General features: G+C 40.3%; 1 protein-coding gene across 2 annotated transcripts; it reads right to left on the reverse strand.

The window, feature by feature from the left end:
• Positions 1-941: 941 nt before the first annotated feature.
• Positions 942-16,164, reverse strand: DDX24 (DEAD-box helicase 24). 2 transcript variants are annotated; one of them, XM_014884513.2, is made up of 9 exons: positions 15,981-16,164; positions 14,852-15,588; positions 11,539-11,916; positions 9,750-9,903; positions 8,883-9,398; positions 6,764-6,839; positions 6,000-6,188; positions 3,572-3,701; positions 942-2,100 (listed from the first exon to the last, which is right to left on the reverse strand). In XM_014884513.2, the coding sequence occupies exons 2-9, from the start codon at positions 15,579-15,581 to the stop codon at positions 1,877-1,879; spliced, it is 2,397 nt and encodes a 798-aa protein (XP_014739999.2). In that variant the 5' UTR covers positions 15,582-15,588; positions 15,981-16,164; the 3' UTR covers positions 942-1,876. The 2 variants fall into 2 exon arrangements, with proteins under 2 accessions (XP_014739999.2, XP_088022301.1); XM_088166175.1 differs by having other exon boundaries at positions 942-2,096; positions 3,568-3,701.
• Positions 16,165-16,588: the final 424 nt, after the last annotated feature.

Below are 16,588 nucleotides of genomic sequence, written 5' to 3' on the forward strand. Positions count from 1 at the left end.
GCTGAAAAACTTCATAGCAATGATAGAAATGTAGTAACAACACTCTCACAGTCCCTCAATTCTGTTCTCCTCATGATCTCATGGAATTAGAATTGCTGAAACTCATGTAGATTCAGACAGGGAGATGCTGAGCTCTGTTGTCAGGATCCAGCCTTGATTTTTTTCATGAAATGGAAACAGAAATGCATTGTAAGATGCAGAAAAGGTCCACCTGGTCTTCACACCCTTCAGGATGCAAAACCAATACAAACTTTTTTGAAATGTAAGAGTCTGATTAAAATTGCACAGGAAAGAAATGAGAGCATGCTTAACTTTATTCAGTTCCTTTTTCCAGCCTTCCTTACAAGGAACTGTCATAAAATTGTTATTTTTCAGATGTCACATTAACTCCAAAGATGTGTCTCCTCATATGAGAGAGGAAACAGAACCTTACCATCTCTTCTCCCCAAAACCTCCCCCTCTGCTCCCAAGGGCATGAGACAAACAGTGCATAGCAAGGAAAGTCTCATACATAATTGACAAGTTCTGTATGCTTATGATTACATTGTCACAGCTCTTCTTCAGTAATGCATGAAAACAAGAGAAAAGCCCTCCAGAGACAGAGGGCTTCAATTATTTACAGAGATGAAAGAATAAAGAGTTTGTTATTCTCACATAACTAGCAAGTGGTTAGAGGGGGCACTCAAATCCACAGACAAATTTCCCTGAGTAGCTGAGTAAATTGGTGCTTCTTGTCATGGCAGTGACACTGGTTCATTCTATACTGTTTGAGACACAGAAACTAAGCCTCATCCAGAGCCAGCAGGTGAAGGTTACCTGTTCTCCCACCAACACAGATTCCACTGTCTTATCTTTCGGGTGCTTTTCCCCTCTCCTTGCCAGCTAAGTGTAAATATAATCAGGTATGAAGGATTTAAAAATCTCAAGTAACAGACACAGGCTTTGGAGTTTATGGCAGATATAATTTAGCAAAAATTCAAAAAATATTTTTCTGGCATATTTTAAAAAACAGTTTAAAAATATTTTCCCAGATCAGGTTAAAATTATTTAAAAGCATAATTATCATGGAGCAATCTTCAAAAGTGGTATTTCAAAACATCATCTCTTCCATTACAGCGAAGATCATGGTTCTAACATGTTTTCAAATACAGGCTTAACTTCAAATATTAATCAAGAAAACACTGAGTAGCAACACTTATTCCTCAGAAATCTACACATCTTCCAAGGTCAGTCCTGGCCCATTGCCACCTTAACTTTTTTTTGTACATTCAAAATGTATTAACACAGGACTAAGAGAATTAATCTGGTGGAGAACAGAACAGAGAAATATTATCATAGGAGAAAGAAAACTGGGACATTTCCATAACCAGAACCGTAGACTTACTGGCAACATTATCTGTATTTTCTCTTTCACACTGAGCTGAAGGCAGTAAAAGCCAAACCTCCCACTACCACCAGCTCAGACTGTACTCACACTGTATAAAGCCGACCTTCCCCTGTCCTTCAAAGACATTAAAATTCAAGTCAAGCTTTATCATTAGAGTATGCCCACAGTGAATTACACCCAGTAACTGTTACCCATCTCACAAAAGGGAGTAATTATCAGAACTATGTGAAAACTAATTACTTTTTATTAATACAGAGTTAAGAAAAAAGTAAGAATATAAAAAAAACAAGATCCAAGATTCAACAGTAACTAACCAGATGTTAACCGAGCCCTTTAAATCAGCATTTTGTTTTGTGCCTGCACAACTAATACACAGGCAACATCCTTATCCAATCTGACTTCTAGCTGGGTTCCTCCATAAGCACAGACAGCCTTGATGAGGATAGTCCTTGCTTCTGTTACGCTGACTGATCTTGCTGTTATCTAATTTTATTTTATTGATTTCTTCTTCTTAGCTTGCTTTTTGGACACGGCACCTACAGCTGAAATGGCCACTGATGTCTGAGGCAAGAGTAGTTTTCCAGACTGTGTTGGGTACTTGGTTTTCATAAGGACTTTAAACAGTGGCTGGGACAACATATGTTTCAGTTGTTTTTTCATCCCCTTCAGCATCTTTTGCTTCTGGCTTTCTTCTTGCTCACTAGCTTTTCTTCCTTGGGGCAGAAATCAAAGATACAGAATATTACAACAAGAAAAAAACTTGCACTTCAAGCGTTTGTAATGACAGGGGCAGATGCTGACCCCAGCTTTCTCTCTCTGACAAGGTTGCTCAACTCCCAGTCATCTATGACATTTTCAGATCACCCAGGCTATTCACAAGGTAATGAGATTGAGAAGAATCCTGACTACTGAGTAACCATAGTCAAGGCCTGAACTGAGGAGAAAAATAAAGTCAAAGTTGCTGTAAGGTAAAATTGAAAGCACATTACTAAATCTTTCATAATTGTAAGAGGCACTTCACTTACAGCAGGAATGACTGGGAATTTAATTGGTCTCCAACAAGCTACACAAGATTTAGAGACTGAGTACACGTTAAAGCATAAACCTGGTAAGTTTCTGGATAGCAATTACAAAGTGTTTCACTTGAGAGTCACAACTTATTTGGACTAGATGTGCTGTTTGGAAACTCATTCCAAAGCACAGTATATTCAGATTATGTCAAAACAAGACAGCAGAGTGCTAATTATCTGAAAGCACTCCTGAACAATTTAGACAGAGATGGTTAGTGTTTGCTTGCAAAGTGGTTGAGAACCAGCTAGTCCAGGCAAGAATAAAGAAAGACATGAATCTAAACATGTTTCAGAATTAAGGCATTGGCATATTTTAGCAGCTAACAGGTTAGAGCCAGACAAATCTGAAGTGACCTCTGCAGCAACCCTATTCAGCCTGCCTTCAAAGAACTGGTAGGAAATCATACCTTCAGCTCCCAAAATATGAACACAATGGGGCATTTTACAGTGCATCTAAGCTTTGCAAAACTTCATGGCATTGAACTAATAACCACTTGCAGTTGTACAGCCCTACACATTCTCTCAGCTACAGTCTGCAAAATATGTAATTTAAAAAATATAAGAAATTATTTACTTCTAACAAACCACCAAAAACCTCATCAACCTCAATATAAGTATCAGACATTTAGCCCACAAGCTCAGCCTATTTAAGGCTCACATAATATGTGGTGTTCCCTAGCACTTCCTGGGTGTTCCCACATAGAGCTGTCAGGCTCCTGTCCTGATGCCTGACTACTAAGAGAGTGGGAGAGAGAAGCAGAAGTGTGGAAACAGCCTTCTCTATGACAAGAGAGGACAAGACTCAATCAGGACATACTAAGCTGCTTAGATTACTCTGAAATGCTTGCCAGAAGCTCAGCAGTTCTTGTCCTACAACATGTAGACTTGTCTGTGACTTGCCAGAACTGTCACACCTCACTCCCTCAGCTCCAGCACTCTCTGCTGCATGATCATCCTGAAAACACCACTAACACCACGCATCAACAACTCCTTTCCTTCCCCCCAACCCCTGCCATGCAGCTTTTTAAGCTTCTCTGCCTTGGTGAGGCTTCTTCTGGACACCAGCGCTGTGGGCCCTACTGAGCATACCCATGAAAAAACATTTTCTACTTGCCCATCAACATGTCATCATCAAGATCCATCTCAAGAGCGTCTGCAGCTTGCTGGAGCCAGGAGTTGTGTTGCTTTGCCCGACTGTTGAAAAACTCTGCCTTCTCAATCTGCCTTGCCAAATTCATCCGTTCCTGCAATCAAAGTACATTTACACATTATGATCAGGTTTAAATATGGGGTACTTTAGCAGAGTAAGTGTTTGAGAGCATGCACTACAATGCATGCAGAGACACTTTTGTTCCCTACCTATGTCCCAGGAGATGCCCCACCTAATAAACACATCATCATTCATTTTCCTTCCTTAGATCCATGATGAATCTGACTTCTAAAACATCTCAACTACAAAACATACCTGAATGTTAACTTAATGAATCATTATAAACACTTGACAGACATGAAGAACGTACCATGATTGCGATACCAATAATTTCCAAGTTACATATTTATATAGTACAGTTTGATGTCAGAGTTTTTAGTCTCAGCAGTAAGGAGCAGCCACTACTTTCATTCCATTCTAAAGAAAGTAAACTCCTGCAGGCCATATGGAAGGTACAGATCATATTTTCAGGAATGCATCTGGATCTTGTTTAAGCACAGGATAGAATGTCCTGTCCTCCTTCCCAGCTGCACAAAGGTGGAACAAAGATGTTCAGCAAACCTAACCTGACCTGCAGGCTTCCAGCTGGGCCAAACAAAGAAGTAATTCACTGTGGAAAGAAAATCTGCACTAACAGTAATTATGAACCAACCAGAAGCAAGTTCTGCTCTTTGGAATGAGCCTGCAGTTTCATAGAACAAACCCGTGCAGGAATATGAAAAGTCAAGTGCTACACAGTAACAGAAGCAGCCAAGACTGCCACAGTAATTACTACGGAGAGAAAGAGAGAAGTAATACTTGAATACTTGCAGTGGACGATGAAGTCAGTCACTCCTTAGGTCATTACAAGAAATTTAAATTAAGCTTTTTCCATCTCTGTAAAATTTAAGTCCTCTTTAAGTCTATCCTGGTTCAACAATTCTATTCCTTTCAAGTGTGAAACCCCTTCAGACTTCTCCTGAACTTGAATGAAGGCTTGCAAAATGAGGGAGGGAGTGTGATTAAACTCAGAACAAAGTGTAAATAAGACTTGACTGTAGCAAGGGCTTATGAGGCTGGAGTCCTGCAACTACAATTGAAAAATCTCTTCTGGGGAGAGAAGCACTATTGCAGATAGGAGAAATCTTTGTGAGATGGTGACAGGAGAAGGAAAGTGTAGAAACAATATTTATTTGCCCATTAATTGAGAGACTATGATAAGAGCCAAGAACTACTCATCAAGAAATCCAGAAGGAACCTCTGAAGCAACACTCTTCAAAAGAACAGATTTCTTTCAGTAACTAGAAACATTTAGTGGGTGGAAGGGGGAGTGGGGAAGATAGAGGTGGAAATCAGATTCTCTCCATTACCAAGAGGAGAAAAAAATGAATCCATAGAAGCATGTATTTGATTTTCTTTCCTCTTCCAGAAAGCTGCATCTCCTGAAAGAAATACCCTATTTCCAGCAATCCTGGGTTTTGAAACTTGCTGTCATTATTCCCAACGTGAGGACACTGCTGTTGCCACTGGGGTAGACCCTGGTCTCAGTGCAGCAGGAGTCTTCCTCATGGTATTCTGATTCAGGCTTACCTAATTGGATTGGACTATCAGACTGCTTGCACTCTTCCCTGTTCTCAATGACTGTGCAATATTCAGACATTTCTACCCCAGGTGGATTCCCTAAAAATCTAGTATTTAAATATGTCCCATTTGTATATGGCTGACCATCCAAACTGTCAAGAGAATGCCGAGACATGAAATAGTCTCTTATTCAAGAAGTAGAAAATCTGCAGTGACTAGATGCGTTCTAAAACACATTGTTTTGCAAATTCTAACCATTGTCTATATTGTGACTTAGTGAATGACTGAATACTCTTTAAAATGGGCAATAACCTAGCAGAGGGAAACACGCTCAGTTTGACAGAGTTCAGTGGCAGCTGAGGCAGGAACTTTCAGAAAAGCAGACAACTCACAACTTCAGGTGGGAAGAGGCAGGTGAAAACCACTGAATATCCCTGGGCCTGCTACTGTTCTTTGGTTTGTTCCTAACATGAGAGGCTGTAAACAATGCACTTAGCAGAGCCATCCCAGCTCCACTGCCACAAAACATATTCACTTCTCTATATTGTTTCTGGAAAAATGTAAGTGATGTTTATGTTTGAACACCTTTCTTGGGCCAGTTTTTGAGGAGAAATCACAAAAAAATATGAAGTGTAATTAACGTAATTTTCAAATCCAGATCCTCAAGAGTAAATTTCATCTGAAACCTGGAAAGAACACAACAGGCAGTATCATATCAGTAATATAAATAAGCAAGCAACTACTCATGCTGCAAAAAGACTTATTTCTTTACCTTAATAGAAATCATGCACTTGGCATCAACTGGGAAAAATGGCAGCTCTTCACTCTTCTCCAATGTTTTATAGATTTTCCGAAAATTGATCAAGTCCTCAGGGCCAATCAGCAACAGGCTGAGGCCTTCAGTGGCAGCTCGGGCTGTTCGGCCACTTCTGTGCACGTACAGCTCAGAAGTACGAGGGACCTGCAGGAATTCAGAGAAGCTATGGACAGCTGCAGCAGCCTGCATGCTTTGGACAAGAGGCTGCCAAAGAATATTGGGTTTTACACACACAGTACACTGCATGCAACACAGATGAAAGTAATGTAAAAGACGATGTCTTGAGACACTTTGTGTTCTCTGATCCAGAATTCTTCCTTGTGTCATCTTTTGTGAGTCTCTCCTAACTTCTAACACTCTGTCATTTCATTTGCAAAGCAGGAAAATATTTCTCTTCTTCAGAGAAGAGCTATAAGGCTGAGTAATTTGACATCTTTGGATATCAAACATAAGCAAAAAGAAGCATCATATCTACTATGTCATTTCTGATACATAATCACACATTCATAAGGTGCTACCTATTGCAGTCGGTCACTGCAGAAATGAGATCTCTAAGTAAAAAGCACTAAGGACAGGTAAATTATTTAATCTCTATACTCAAGACTATACTGTATAAGGGACCAAGAATTACAGCTTTACAGTGTTCAGGATTTGGACCAGCAAAAACTTAACCAGCAAAAACCAAAATAGTAAAAGGTAAAACATTAAAAATACTTAACCTGGTAGTGGATGACATGCTGGACATTAGGAATATCAAGACCACGAGCTGCAACATCTGTTGTCAGGAGGACACAGCTGAGAAAGTGACAAAATTTAATAAACATAAAATTGAAGAGCAAATAATTTGCCAAGGAACATAAAATACAACAACCTAAAATTCTACCACAGCAGTTTAAGGAACAAGTTTATACTGTATTATCTGTAGGGTATATGAATTCAGTTTGCCTTACAGAAAGGATACCCAATTTACCTCAAGGGCAATCTTGAAACAATAATTCTTAAAGTAAAATTTAAAAATGCAAATGTTGCCTTCAGCAGGTCTATTCTGTTTTCAATAAACAAATGCACTACCTTGCTGGATCCTATTTTCTCCTATGTTCTTCTTCTCAGTTCATAAGAATGCTATTTAATGAGGAAGGGGGGGTGTGTGCCCCTGCATTACACTTTTCAGTACACTGTCCAGGTTTTAAAGAGTTCCTTTAGCTCGCTATGACCACACCATTAACAACAGTTGATCCTCTGCAAGTACAGACATGTTATTAAAAGTTTTGCCAGTTGAGAAAAATCACATTATTAACATTATCTATTTAAGTAAAAGTTTTTTGGGGGTGAAATATCTTCTACCAGCTTGCACTCAAATAAACTCTCAGTAAATTAAAACCTGGAAATAAAGGGGGGAGTTCTGTTCTAACAATTACTATTTCTCCTTATCCCTAGACAAGACAAACTACTCAAAGAAATTATTCTTTTATATAAGCAGTCTCTACAGAGACAAAAGTCTCCCTAGGATATGGAACACTTTGTTTTAAAAAAATCTCCCAGCAACTGAAATTAGTAACTTTTAGGTAATGGAAATTTATTAGGATTTTATGGCATCTGACTGTGCACTCTATTGCTACAAGGTTCAAAGCAGAAATAACAGAAAATTCTACAGCTTGCAATTTGCAGAAGGCTATGAGAAATGATTTCTTTCCTGCCTTGAAAATCTGCATTCTGAAAACACCTCACCTGACCTATGCAAATGCTATCAATACATTTGCCAAGGGATGCTGCAGCTCCATCAGAGCAATTCAAACTCTGTTCTCCTTGCCTGAGTCTATTAACTAGGTACAAACTCCCAGACAGCACATAGCAGTTCACAGCAGGACTAAACTGTGAGGCTTCTGGACTATGGAAGTAACAACACTAAAAATCTCCTCCCAAAGGCCACACCAAAGACAACCCAAAACAATGTTTCCTAAAATGGCAGGCTTGGGTAAGCCCTGGCTGCCCACTACTGCTGAAAGGCACAACTGCCCTTTCTTTTGCATTGCTCAAAGATACTTTGACTCTTGGGACACTAATTTATGTAACTAAACTTGCAAATGAGTAACAAGTGGTTAGTTTTCCGATGGTTTAGGGAAATTCAACATCCTCCTTAGAGAGGATCAAATGAGCTGCCAGGACATGGGCAGAGCTGTGTAGAGCAGTTCTAAAAACATGTCTGGAAACAGGGCAAGTGACAGCTCCTTCAGCAGCAACAACATCCCGGACCACAGGCTATTTCAGGCTCCAGTGGACCTCAGAAGGTCTCTAGTAAAACCTCCTCTGAGGATGAGCTGCAAGACTGGACCAGGTTGCTCAGGGCTTTTATCTAAATGAGCCTCAAAAAACTCCAAGACAAGCGGCCTGTTCTCATGTTCAACTGCCCTCACAGAGAAAAAGCCCTTTCTCATATCCAGCCTGAACCTCTTATTTCAACTTGCACCCATTACCCCTCTGAAAAGCCTGGTTCCATCTTCTGGATAACCTTCTTTTATTGTGTCAGAGGGCTGCCATTAGCTTCCCACAAAATACTTTTCCCAGGTAATACAAACACCCAGTTCCTTCAGCCTCTTCTCTTGCAGATCCACTACTTGAGTATTCTGGTGGCCTTCCACTGAACTTGCTCCAGTTCATCACCTTAACTGTGAAACCTCATCCTTAATTGTTAATATTTTGGGCTCATGAACAGGGGACTCATATCCTCAGCTAACTTCCCCCCCGGCTCCTACTCTAAAAGAGTTGTTTCCCCTCCCCACCACTCTTTATGCAATTTTGTTTTTTTTCTCTACTAGGAAGTTGAAAATCAGCTCTCACCTCTCTCGCTCAGCAAACCTTTCCAGGTTTTTCAGCCTTTGCTTTTGGTGCATGTTGGCATGCAAAGGAAGAGGATCACAATTTAAGATTGTGAGGAGAGAACTGAGGCGTTTTACACAGTCTATGCTGTTAGCAAAGACCATGGTTCTTCCTGGATACTGGAGAAGAAAGTAATAGAGATAATAGTCCTTCTCATTTGTGTTACAGTGGATTCTGGTTTCTGTCAGAGTCTCAACGGTAGCCTCTTTCCTTGTTAAGTCTATTACTTTGGGTTTGCCCTTTATTCCTACTTTTTCCATTAACAATTCTAGTTTGGTCTTCTTGTCCATCTTTTTAGCATTCTTTTTCTGTAAAACTCTTGTGGGAGTCTGATGTACTAAAGTCAAAGTGGCAGAAAAAACAAAAGTCTGTCGTCGAGGGTTATACTGTGAATCATTTAAGATCTCCAGCAACTGAGACAGCTCTAAGAAGTGACCTTTCTCAACCATTCGGTCTGCTTCATCAATCACAAGGCACCTGTCAAGTAGAAAACACACAGTAAAAACACACTTGTGCACTGATACATTTAAGAACAAATTTTCCTGCTAAACACATAAAGGATATTATGCATATAAAACTGAAAGGAATACCAGGTATGCTGGGGCAGCTACAGTAGCTTCTCCATTTCTTTTTGAAAAATCAGGTTTTTACTACTGTCTTTAACTGACATTTCCCTCCATCAAAATAATCAACGTGCATTTCAATAAAACACTGACACAGAAATAGGTGATCTTGTGTAGTCTAAATTATTTAATCTGTTAGTAACCTAATCAGTATGCAGGGCTGCCTAGTTTAGTATCCAGCAGTTATCTGAAAAGGCACCCTTACCTGAGCTGACGAAGATTTGAAAGATGTGGGTGTCTCTCTTTAACTAACTCCCACAGACGGCCTGGTGTTGCAATTACAATTTCTGGCTTTCGATTCAGTACACGTTCTTGCTTCTGTGCAGCCATGCCTCCTACTAGGATTGCAGTCTTAATGCCTAGAACGTATAAATAACAGATTTTTTTTCATTAATTTACCAGTGAATGTTTTTATATATATCTACTTCATTAAGTGTTTCTAACAGTCTACACTGCAACTTTCAACAAGCATTTTGGCCAGGAAACTTCAGGGGTTTTATGTAACACTAAGCATACAGAAATGCACTCAATTTTACAGAAAAATCCTCATTAGTTAGATGCCAAGAATTAGTGCACCTGTCTTTCAACAGCATGAAGAATCACATCCATAGCTGTTAGTTTTGTTTACACATATTTCAGAGTCTCGTGTTTTCTCAATTATATTTGCATGAACAAATATACTCCTGTTAAGAAGAACCAGAAGATCCTTTCAGGAATAAGACTGAGAAATACTTGTCTTGCTAAATAGCTGCTCATTTGCTATGGAATAATCCTACCATGTATGCTTCCATACGATTAATGATTCTTGCACAGTAGCACAGACCTCGTTAGCTTTAAGTAGTCTGCACAGGTACTAAAAGGAGTTTATCTCTGGAAGCAGGCTCCACACATTGCTTATTTCACCCTACTTCTTCAAGGAATACACTGGCCCATGTTAAACTCAATGCCACTGTGCAAGACCCTCCCAGTATCCAAGCTTCCACTGATCTCTCTTCTGTACTACTTCTGAAACACACCAGTTTTTTTTTTCCAAATTGAGTTTGAGGCAATAAAGAAGGTCCACATCAAAACATCTCCTCTCCTGCTGCAGCAACTGTATTATCACTTAGGCAGCAGACTTTTATGCATAAATAGCACTGCACCTATGAGAACTGTATGACATAAATTGATTATTTCAGCCTAGCAGTTAAAATAAGCTCTGCAATCAGATGCAGACTGATGAGCACAGCAGGACATACAGACACCAAAGGAAGATGGGCTTAAAAGTAGTGCATTGCACTACCTCTCCTGTTTAATAAATAAATAATTACTGGCACTGGAGAAGTGGAGAGAACTGGGAAAAACTCGCCATCTTCAACAGTTTCATATCCTCACTCATTCATTTAACAGATGTACTGACTTCTGGTTTGGAAAGGGAAGGAAAGGGAGAGGGGGGAATTGCTTTTGTCAGGCACGTCACGCAGTAACATTTCTGGGGCATGACTGTTGCAGGAGGTAAGTCAGACAATCTAGCAATGCCATCTACCATAAATATTTATGGCCACAACTTTTTTTTTTTTATTAGGTAGAACAAAGTTATACATATACAGTATATACAAAGATTGATATACTTGTTAAAATGAAATTATTATATAATCAAAGTTTTATATATCATGAAATTATTAATTATATGTAGCCTACATTATCCAAAACTAGAACAAAGTTAGCTGTCGCCAGATATCTAGCACTGATTCTGTGTTGTTAGAACATGAATCAATACCTATTTGCAGGAAGACACATTTTAAAGCAAAATAGCTCACATTAACTGCTTACTTCCACTTGCATCTCACTGAAGAATCTCCATGTGTTTCTCACACTTCAGTGGCTAAAAACTCTAACCCCTCAAAAGTGACACTAATTTTATGATTTTACGGAAGAAAGTGCAGCGCATATTCTAGCTCAACACCAATGCCAAGATCCAAACACAGTCTGACCTGGCTGTGGGATTTACATACCTGTAAACTTTGCAACTGCATCAATGTGGTGTTTTACTTGTACAGCTAATTCTCTTGTAGGAGTAAGGACCAGTCCTAAAAGAGGTCTCTTTTTATGGGAGTCAACAGTATGTGTCTCATCATCGGATTCAAATTCAACATTTTCCAGCACCTTCACACAGCCTGTTGTGAAAGATGCATCATCTTCATCTCCGCTGTCTTCAACCTGCTGATGGGTTACTTTTTCTGCTTCATCCTCATTTTCCCATCTTGTTTCATCATGATGCTGATGGGACTCTTTAGAAACACTGTCATTTCTGCCTGTTGAGTTATTTGATTTTTGCCACTGCAGCACAGAGTGAATCATTGGAATTGCAAATGCAAGCGTTTTGCCGCTTCCTAAAAAAACAAACAAGAATAATAACACAGACTGACAAGTCATTTATTTGAAAAGATGAGAAAAGCAACAGCCAATCACACACTGTTCTTAAAACACACCATTGTAACAGATGCAAACTCATGATCTTTAGAAGACCAGAAACTTGCAGAAGTAGCATCTTTTTTCTGTTCCCTTTATACATCTCCATTCCCCTGTTCCTGGAGAACAGGTATTTTTCCAATCTCTAGCAGGTCAGGCATATTTATTTGTTCTAAAGGGTTCTTTAAAAGCTGCAATTGCAGTCAAGGTGTTTTTAAAGAACGTATGCCCATAAGGAGAATACCATGCCCTAATTCAAAGTTCTAATCAACATTCACCAAATAAAAGAATAGCAAATGAGGCCAAGGACAAACTGGAATGCACTTGAAGGATTACCTTCCATCTTCAATTTATAGACTTGTATTTACAACTTTCTAAGGTACTGTATTTTGAAATACTCCACCATCTAATTTCCTGATCTAGCACTGGCTCACATTTTTATAATCAGAACACATACATCTAATTTAAAAGAGAGAATCCACTTTGGAGAGACACAGCTTGTCAAAATTAAGTTTAATTGCAAGGGTTCACTGTACCAAATGCAAGTTACATCCCTGCCACGTATTCCCTTCTGAACTAGCTGTCTGTAACAAAGACATTAGGAAAAGCCTGGTAGCACATCCACCCCAGTAAGCTTTTCAGATGTAGCAGTTCACTAGCCATGAAAGCAGCATCCAGGGTACAAGACACTATTACACCATTGCTGTAATAGGTCACTGCTGGAAACCAGTCCTCTGGAAATCTCATCTCAATTCCTGTCCATATCAAAAAGCTATAAAGGCTTGCCAATTCAGCAATACAGAATTTTGCCTATTTAAGGGGAGAACCTTAACATAGTTAATATAGTTAAGTCCAGTGTCATCATCCTGACCAGTACTGCTGCAAAGTCTCGTATCCATTTATCCACCTTTCTACATGACTGGGAGGTATTTTATGACTTCTATCTGCACTTGAAGCAGAAAATAATAACCTGTATTTAGAGCACTTATGCAATAACCTTCTGGTAATACAGAATATCTGTTTTGAAGGTGAAGAATACTGCTATTTTGAATTAAACGTAATGCAGTTTGCTGGTGCAAATGTCAGTACTGCACCCAGACTACAGCTGTGATAATCAGGACTATTCTGCAGGCACTAGATTTATCCACAAATTAAACATATTATCACCTCACAGGACATGTTATCCTTATAACACACAAACCACATACCATAGACAGGGATGCAAAACCAGGAGGAAAGAATATCTTGGTACTACAGCTCAAGCCAGTTTAATATTGTACAGTTTCACATAGATTTGGCTCCTTAACCAGAAACCTCACTAGTTCTACATAGTAATGAACAGCAAGGGTTAGACCCACTGCAAAAACAAACTTTGACATTCCCTTTGTCCAATCTGCCCATGGATCTACTGCCATATCAAAATCTTGCCAGTCTTCCCAATGTTGCTACAAAAAAAGTTAACAGTTCTTTAACTTCACACATTCCTCCCTCAGGCCCAATGCCATGAAGTGCTGCAGAATGCAGAAAAAAGAACTAGAGAGTTCAACCTCTCCCAACAGCAGCACCTCCTGACAGGCAGTTGCCTACATCCCCCAAGTTTCTATAGGAACATGATGATCCAACGGACTCTCTGGAGAGAATCTGGATTTCACTCATGAAAGAATAAATGAGCAAAACACATTCCTACTACCTCAGGGTTATATGAAATTATAAAGCAACAACACAGCCTGCCAGCAACCACACTTTCCATTGTGCAGCTAGAGAAGATTTTGCTTATCAGCACTGCCAAAATGGCACTTTTTTTCAGTACAAAAACACCATTTAAATTTTCAGTTCCATTTTTAAAACACTCCCTGCAGGGCTTTCTAATCTTACTAGAACTAATAGCATCAACACAGCTTCTAATTAAAATAAAAATGCAAATGACTGCATATCTTATTAGTTACTATACTTTCTTGCTCGAGAGCAGTAAATGACTTTACAGAGAAGCGGGGAGATAAAGCAACTGGAACAGATGAAAACAGTGTAAAGGAAGCTTTTAAACCAAGGCAGCTTCCAATTGTGCTTCTTATCTCCCATTTTTTAGGGAAAAAAATGTTGCTAAAAACAAAACTACAAAGGTATGAACTGCAAACAAATTTTGAGGGAACATAATGTTCTGAGACTTCATAGCATTAAATAAACAAGGAGCTATAATAAATTTCATGAAGGCTAGCAATGCTCAAAGCACGAGCTGAGCAGAAGATGGATGTGAATCTACTTCTCAAATCATTAATGCAATAACTCACTTTAAGCACAAGCCAGGAGAAGGGCTGGTGACAACATACAGGCAAAGCCAGGGGACAGAGCACAGGGTGGGCTCGTTTTGCTCTGAGTAGGACCTGGGTCATATTCACAGTTAACACTGTGCCCAATGTTTATTCACTGATCCACAGTAGTATGAATCCACAGGAATCTGGTTGTCTGCTTTGCCTCGCCAGGAGCATGTGTTTGGCTGCTGAAGAAATGACCCTGTTTACTTTATTAATTCTGCCTTTTGCAGAGTATCACCTTACCATTCCCAAAACAGGAAGCAGTTTGAGAAACAGGAAAAGAGACTCCTGCCAAAAGCATAAAAACTCATTGAGACTTCAAAGCTTTGCATGCTTTGTAAAGATGGGACGTTCCCATGTTTGTAAGTTACAAAGTTTTAAAACTTTACTAATATGCTGGCTATAGAAAAGTTAAAAGCTTTTCTGTTCTAATACGCAAAAGCTGCTTCTTCTACATATAAAAACTTACAACCATGGGCTACATTTTAAGAAGAGAAACTTAAATGGATGCTCCCAGCATACGATCAGTTGAACAGATTTGTACCTGTTTCTGCAGCACCAAGAACATCCATATTATCCCGAATGGCAGACGGCAAGGCTAAGGCTTGAATAGGAGTTGGAGCACTAAACCCCAGGTAGCTCAAGGCCTGCAACACTGGCTCAGGTACAAACAGGTCTTTCCAAGCAGACACATCAGCTTTTTGATTAGCTGAGGCAGATAAAACTTCTGTTGTCCAGTTTTTGACTTTTTTAGAAGTAGCTACTGATGGAAGTGCTTCTTGTGCTTGAGAAGCCTTGTTTTTAGGTACCTTCTTTTTCTTCTTCTTTGGAGCGTCTCTTCTACTTGATATGTTCTCAGTCACATGTCCATGGTGTTCACAATTAGCTTCTTCAATTATTTCATTACAATTTGCCTCTTTATCTACCAGCACGTTATTTTCTGCTGCATCAGTAGTACTGCCTTTATCTGTTTGACTTCTCAAATCTTTGTTTTTCTTTTTCTTTTTTGGAGGGATGACAGGTTCTTCCACCTCCTCGTTGCCTTCTTGGGAAGCACTCTCAGACTTTCTCTTCTTCTCTTTTACTTTCCCTACTTTGGAAGAACTTACTAGTTTGTAGTCTGTGAGTTCCTCCAAGCACACTATATCTCGAAACTCCTCCTCAGCAAATAAATTGGGGTCAATCTGCACGGTTTTCCATTCTCCTACTACTTCAATGCCTTTTCGTTTCAATTTAAAGGAAGATCTAAATCTCCCTCCTTTTCTGGCCTTCATTTTTTACCTAAAAGAGATGGAGAAAAAAAAAGAAGGCCTTCAAATCCACGAAATGGAGACTACCTTGATATTCAAGCAAACGGGAATTCATGGAATAATTATTTTACTTCTTTTTAAAATATATCAATAACATACTTAAATATGACTTCGAGCTAATATATATATATAGCTAAAATATAACTTAATAAACTATAATATAACTAAATACAACAGGGAGGCCAGGCCTACTGCGTCCCTCCTGGAACACCTCCGGAGAGAAAAGCAAAACCGCTGGACAAATCCCCGCAGCGCTCCCACCCCGGGAAGCAGCCGCCGGAGCCGCGGCAGGGCCCAGCACGGCCCCCGCTGCCACACGCGGGAGCTCCGGGCGCTGCTCCCCCCGCCCCGCGCAGCGCTTACCGCGCTCAGGAGCCCCGGGACAGAGAAGGACGGAGAAGGACGGAGGAGGACGGACGGGAACGGAGGGGGACAGAGCGGGACCGTGGGCCCTGCCCAGGCCCGGCCTTCCGCTACCGCTGCTGCCCTCCGCGTGCGCTCCTGGGCGCCGCCATTGCCGCGTGACGTCACCCCGCCGCGTGACGTCACTGCGCGGCGCCGCGGGTCGGGTGCGGATGGGCGCGCGCGGCGCATCCCGTGAGGAATGCGTGAGCGGCCTCGGGAATGGCAGGCCCGACATTAGCAGCCGCCGCTCGGTACCGCCGGCACTGCTCATTCAGTAACACTGATTTGCTATTCACGTGTTTGTGTGGTCCTGTCTTTACAGGACTGTTACGGGTAAAGTTGAGCTTTTTGGAGAGGAGATGCAAATAGCTACAGAAAAGGAGCAAACACCACCGAGGTCACAGCAAGGTTCTTTTTTCCGCTTGTATGATCCATGCTCTTCGCAGCCGTATCCTGCCGTAGGAAGAGGACATCATAAATTATATAATGGAAGATTTTTGATTCTTCTAAATGGTTGGCTGATGTTCCGAAGAGCGTCTTGCTATGAGACAGGGAGAGTGAGTTAA

The sequence above is a fragment of the Sturnus vulgaris genome, chromosome 6 (genome assembly GCF_052056855.1).
Source record: "Sturnus vulgaris isolate bStuVul1 chromosome 6, bStuVul1.hap1, whole genome shotgun sequence".
NCBI classification, from domain to species: domain Eukaryota; kingdom Metazoa; phylum Chordata; class Aves; order Passeriformes; family Sturnidae; genus Sturnus; species Sturnus vulgaris.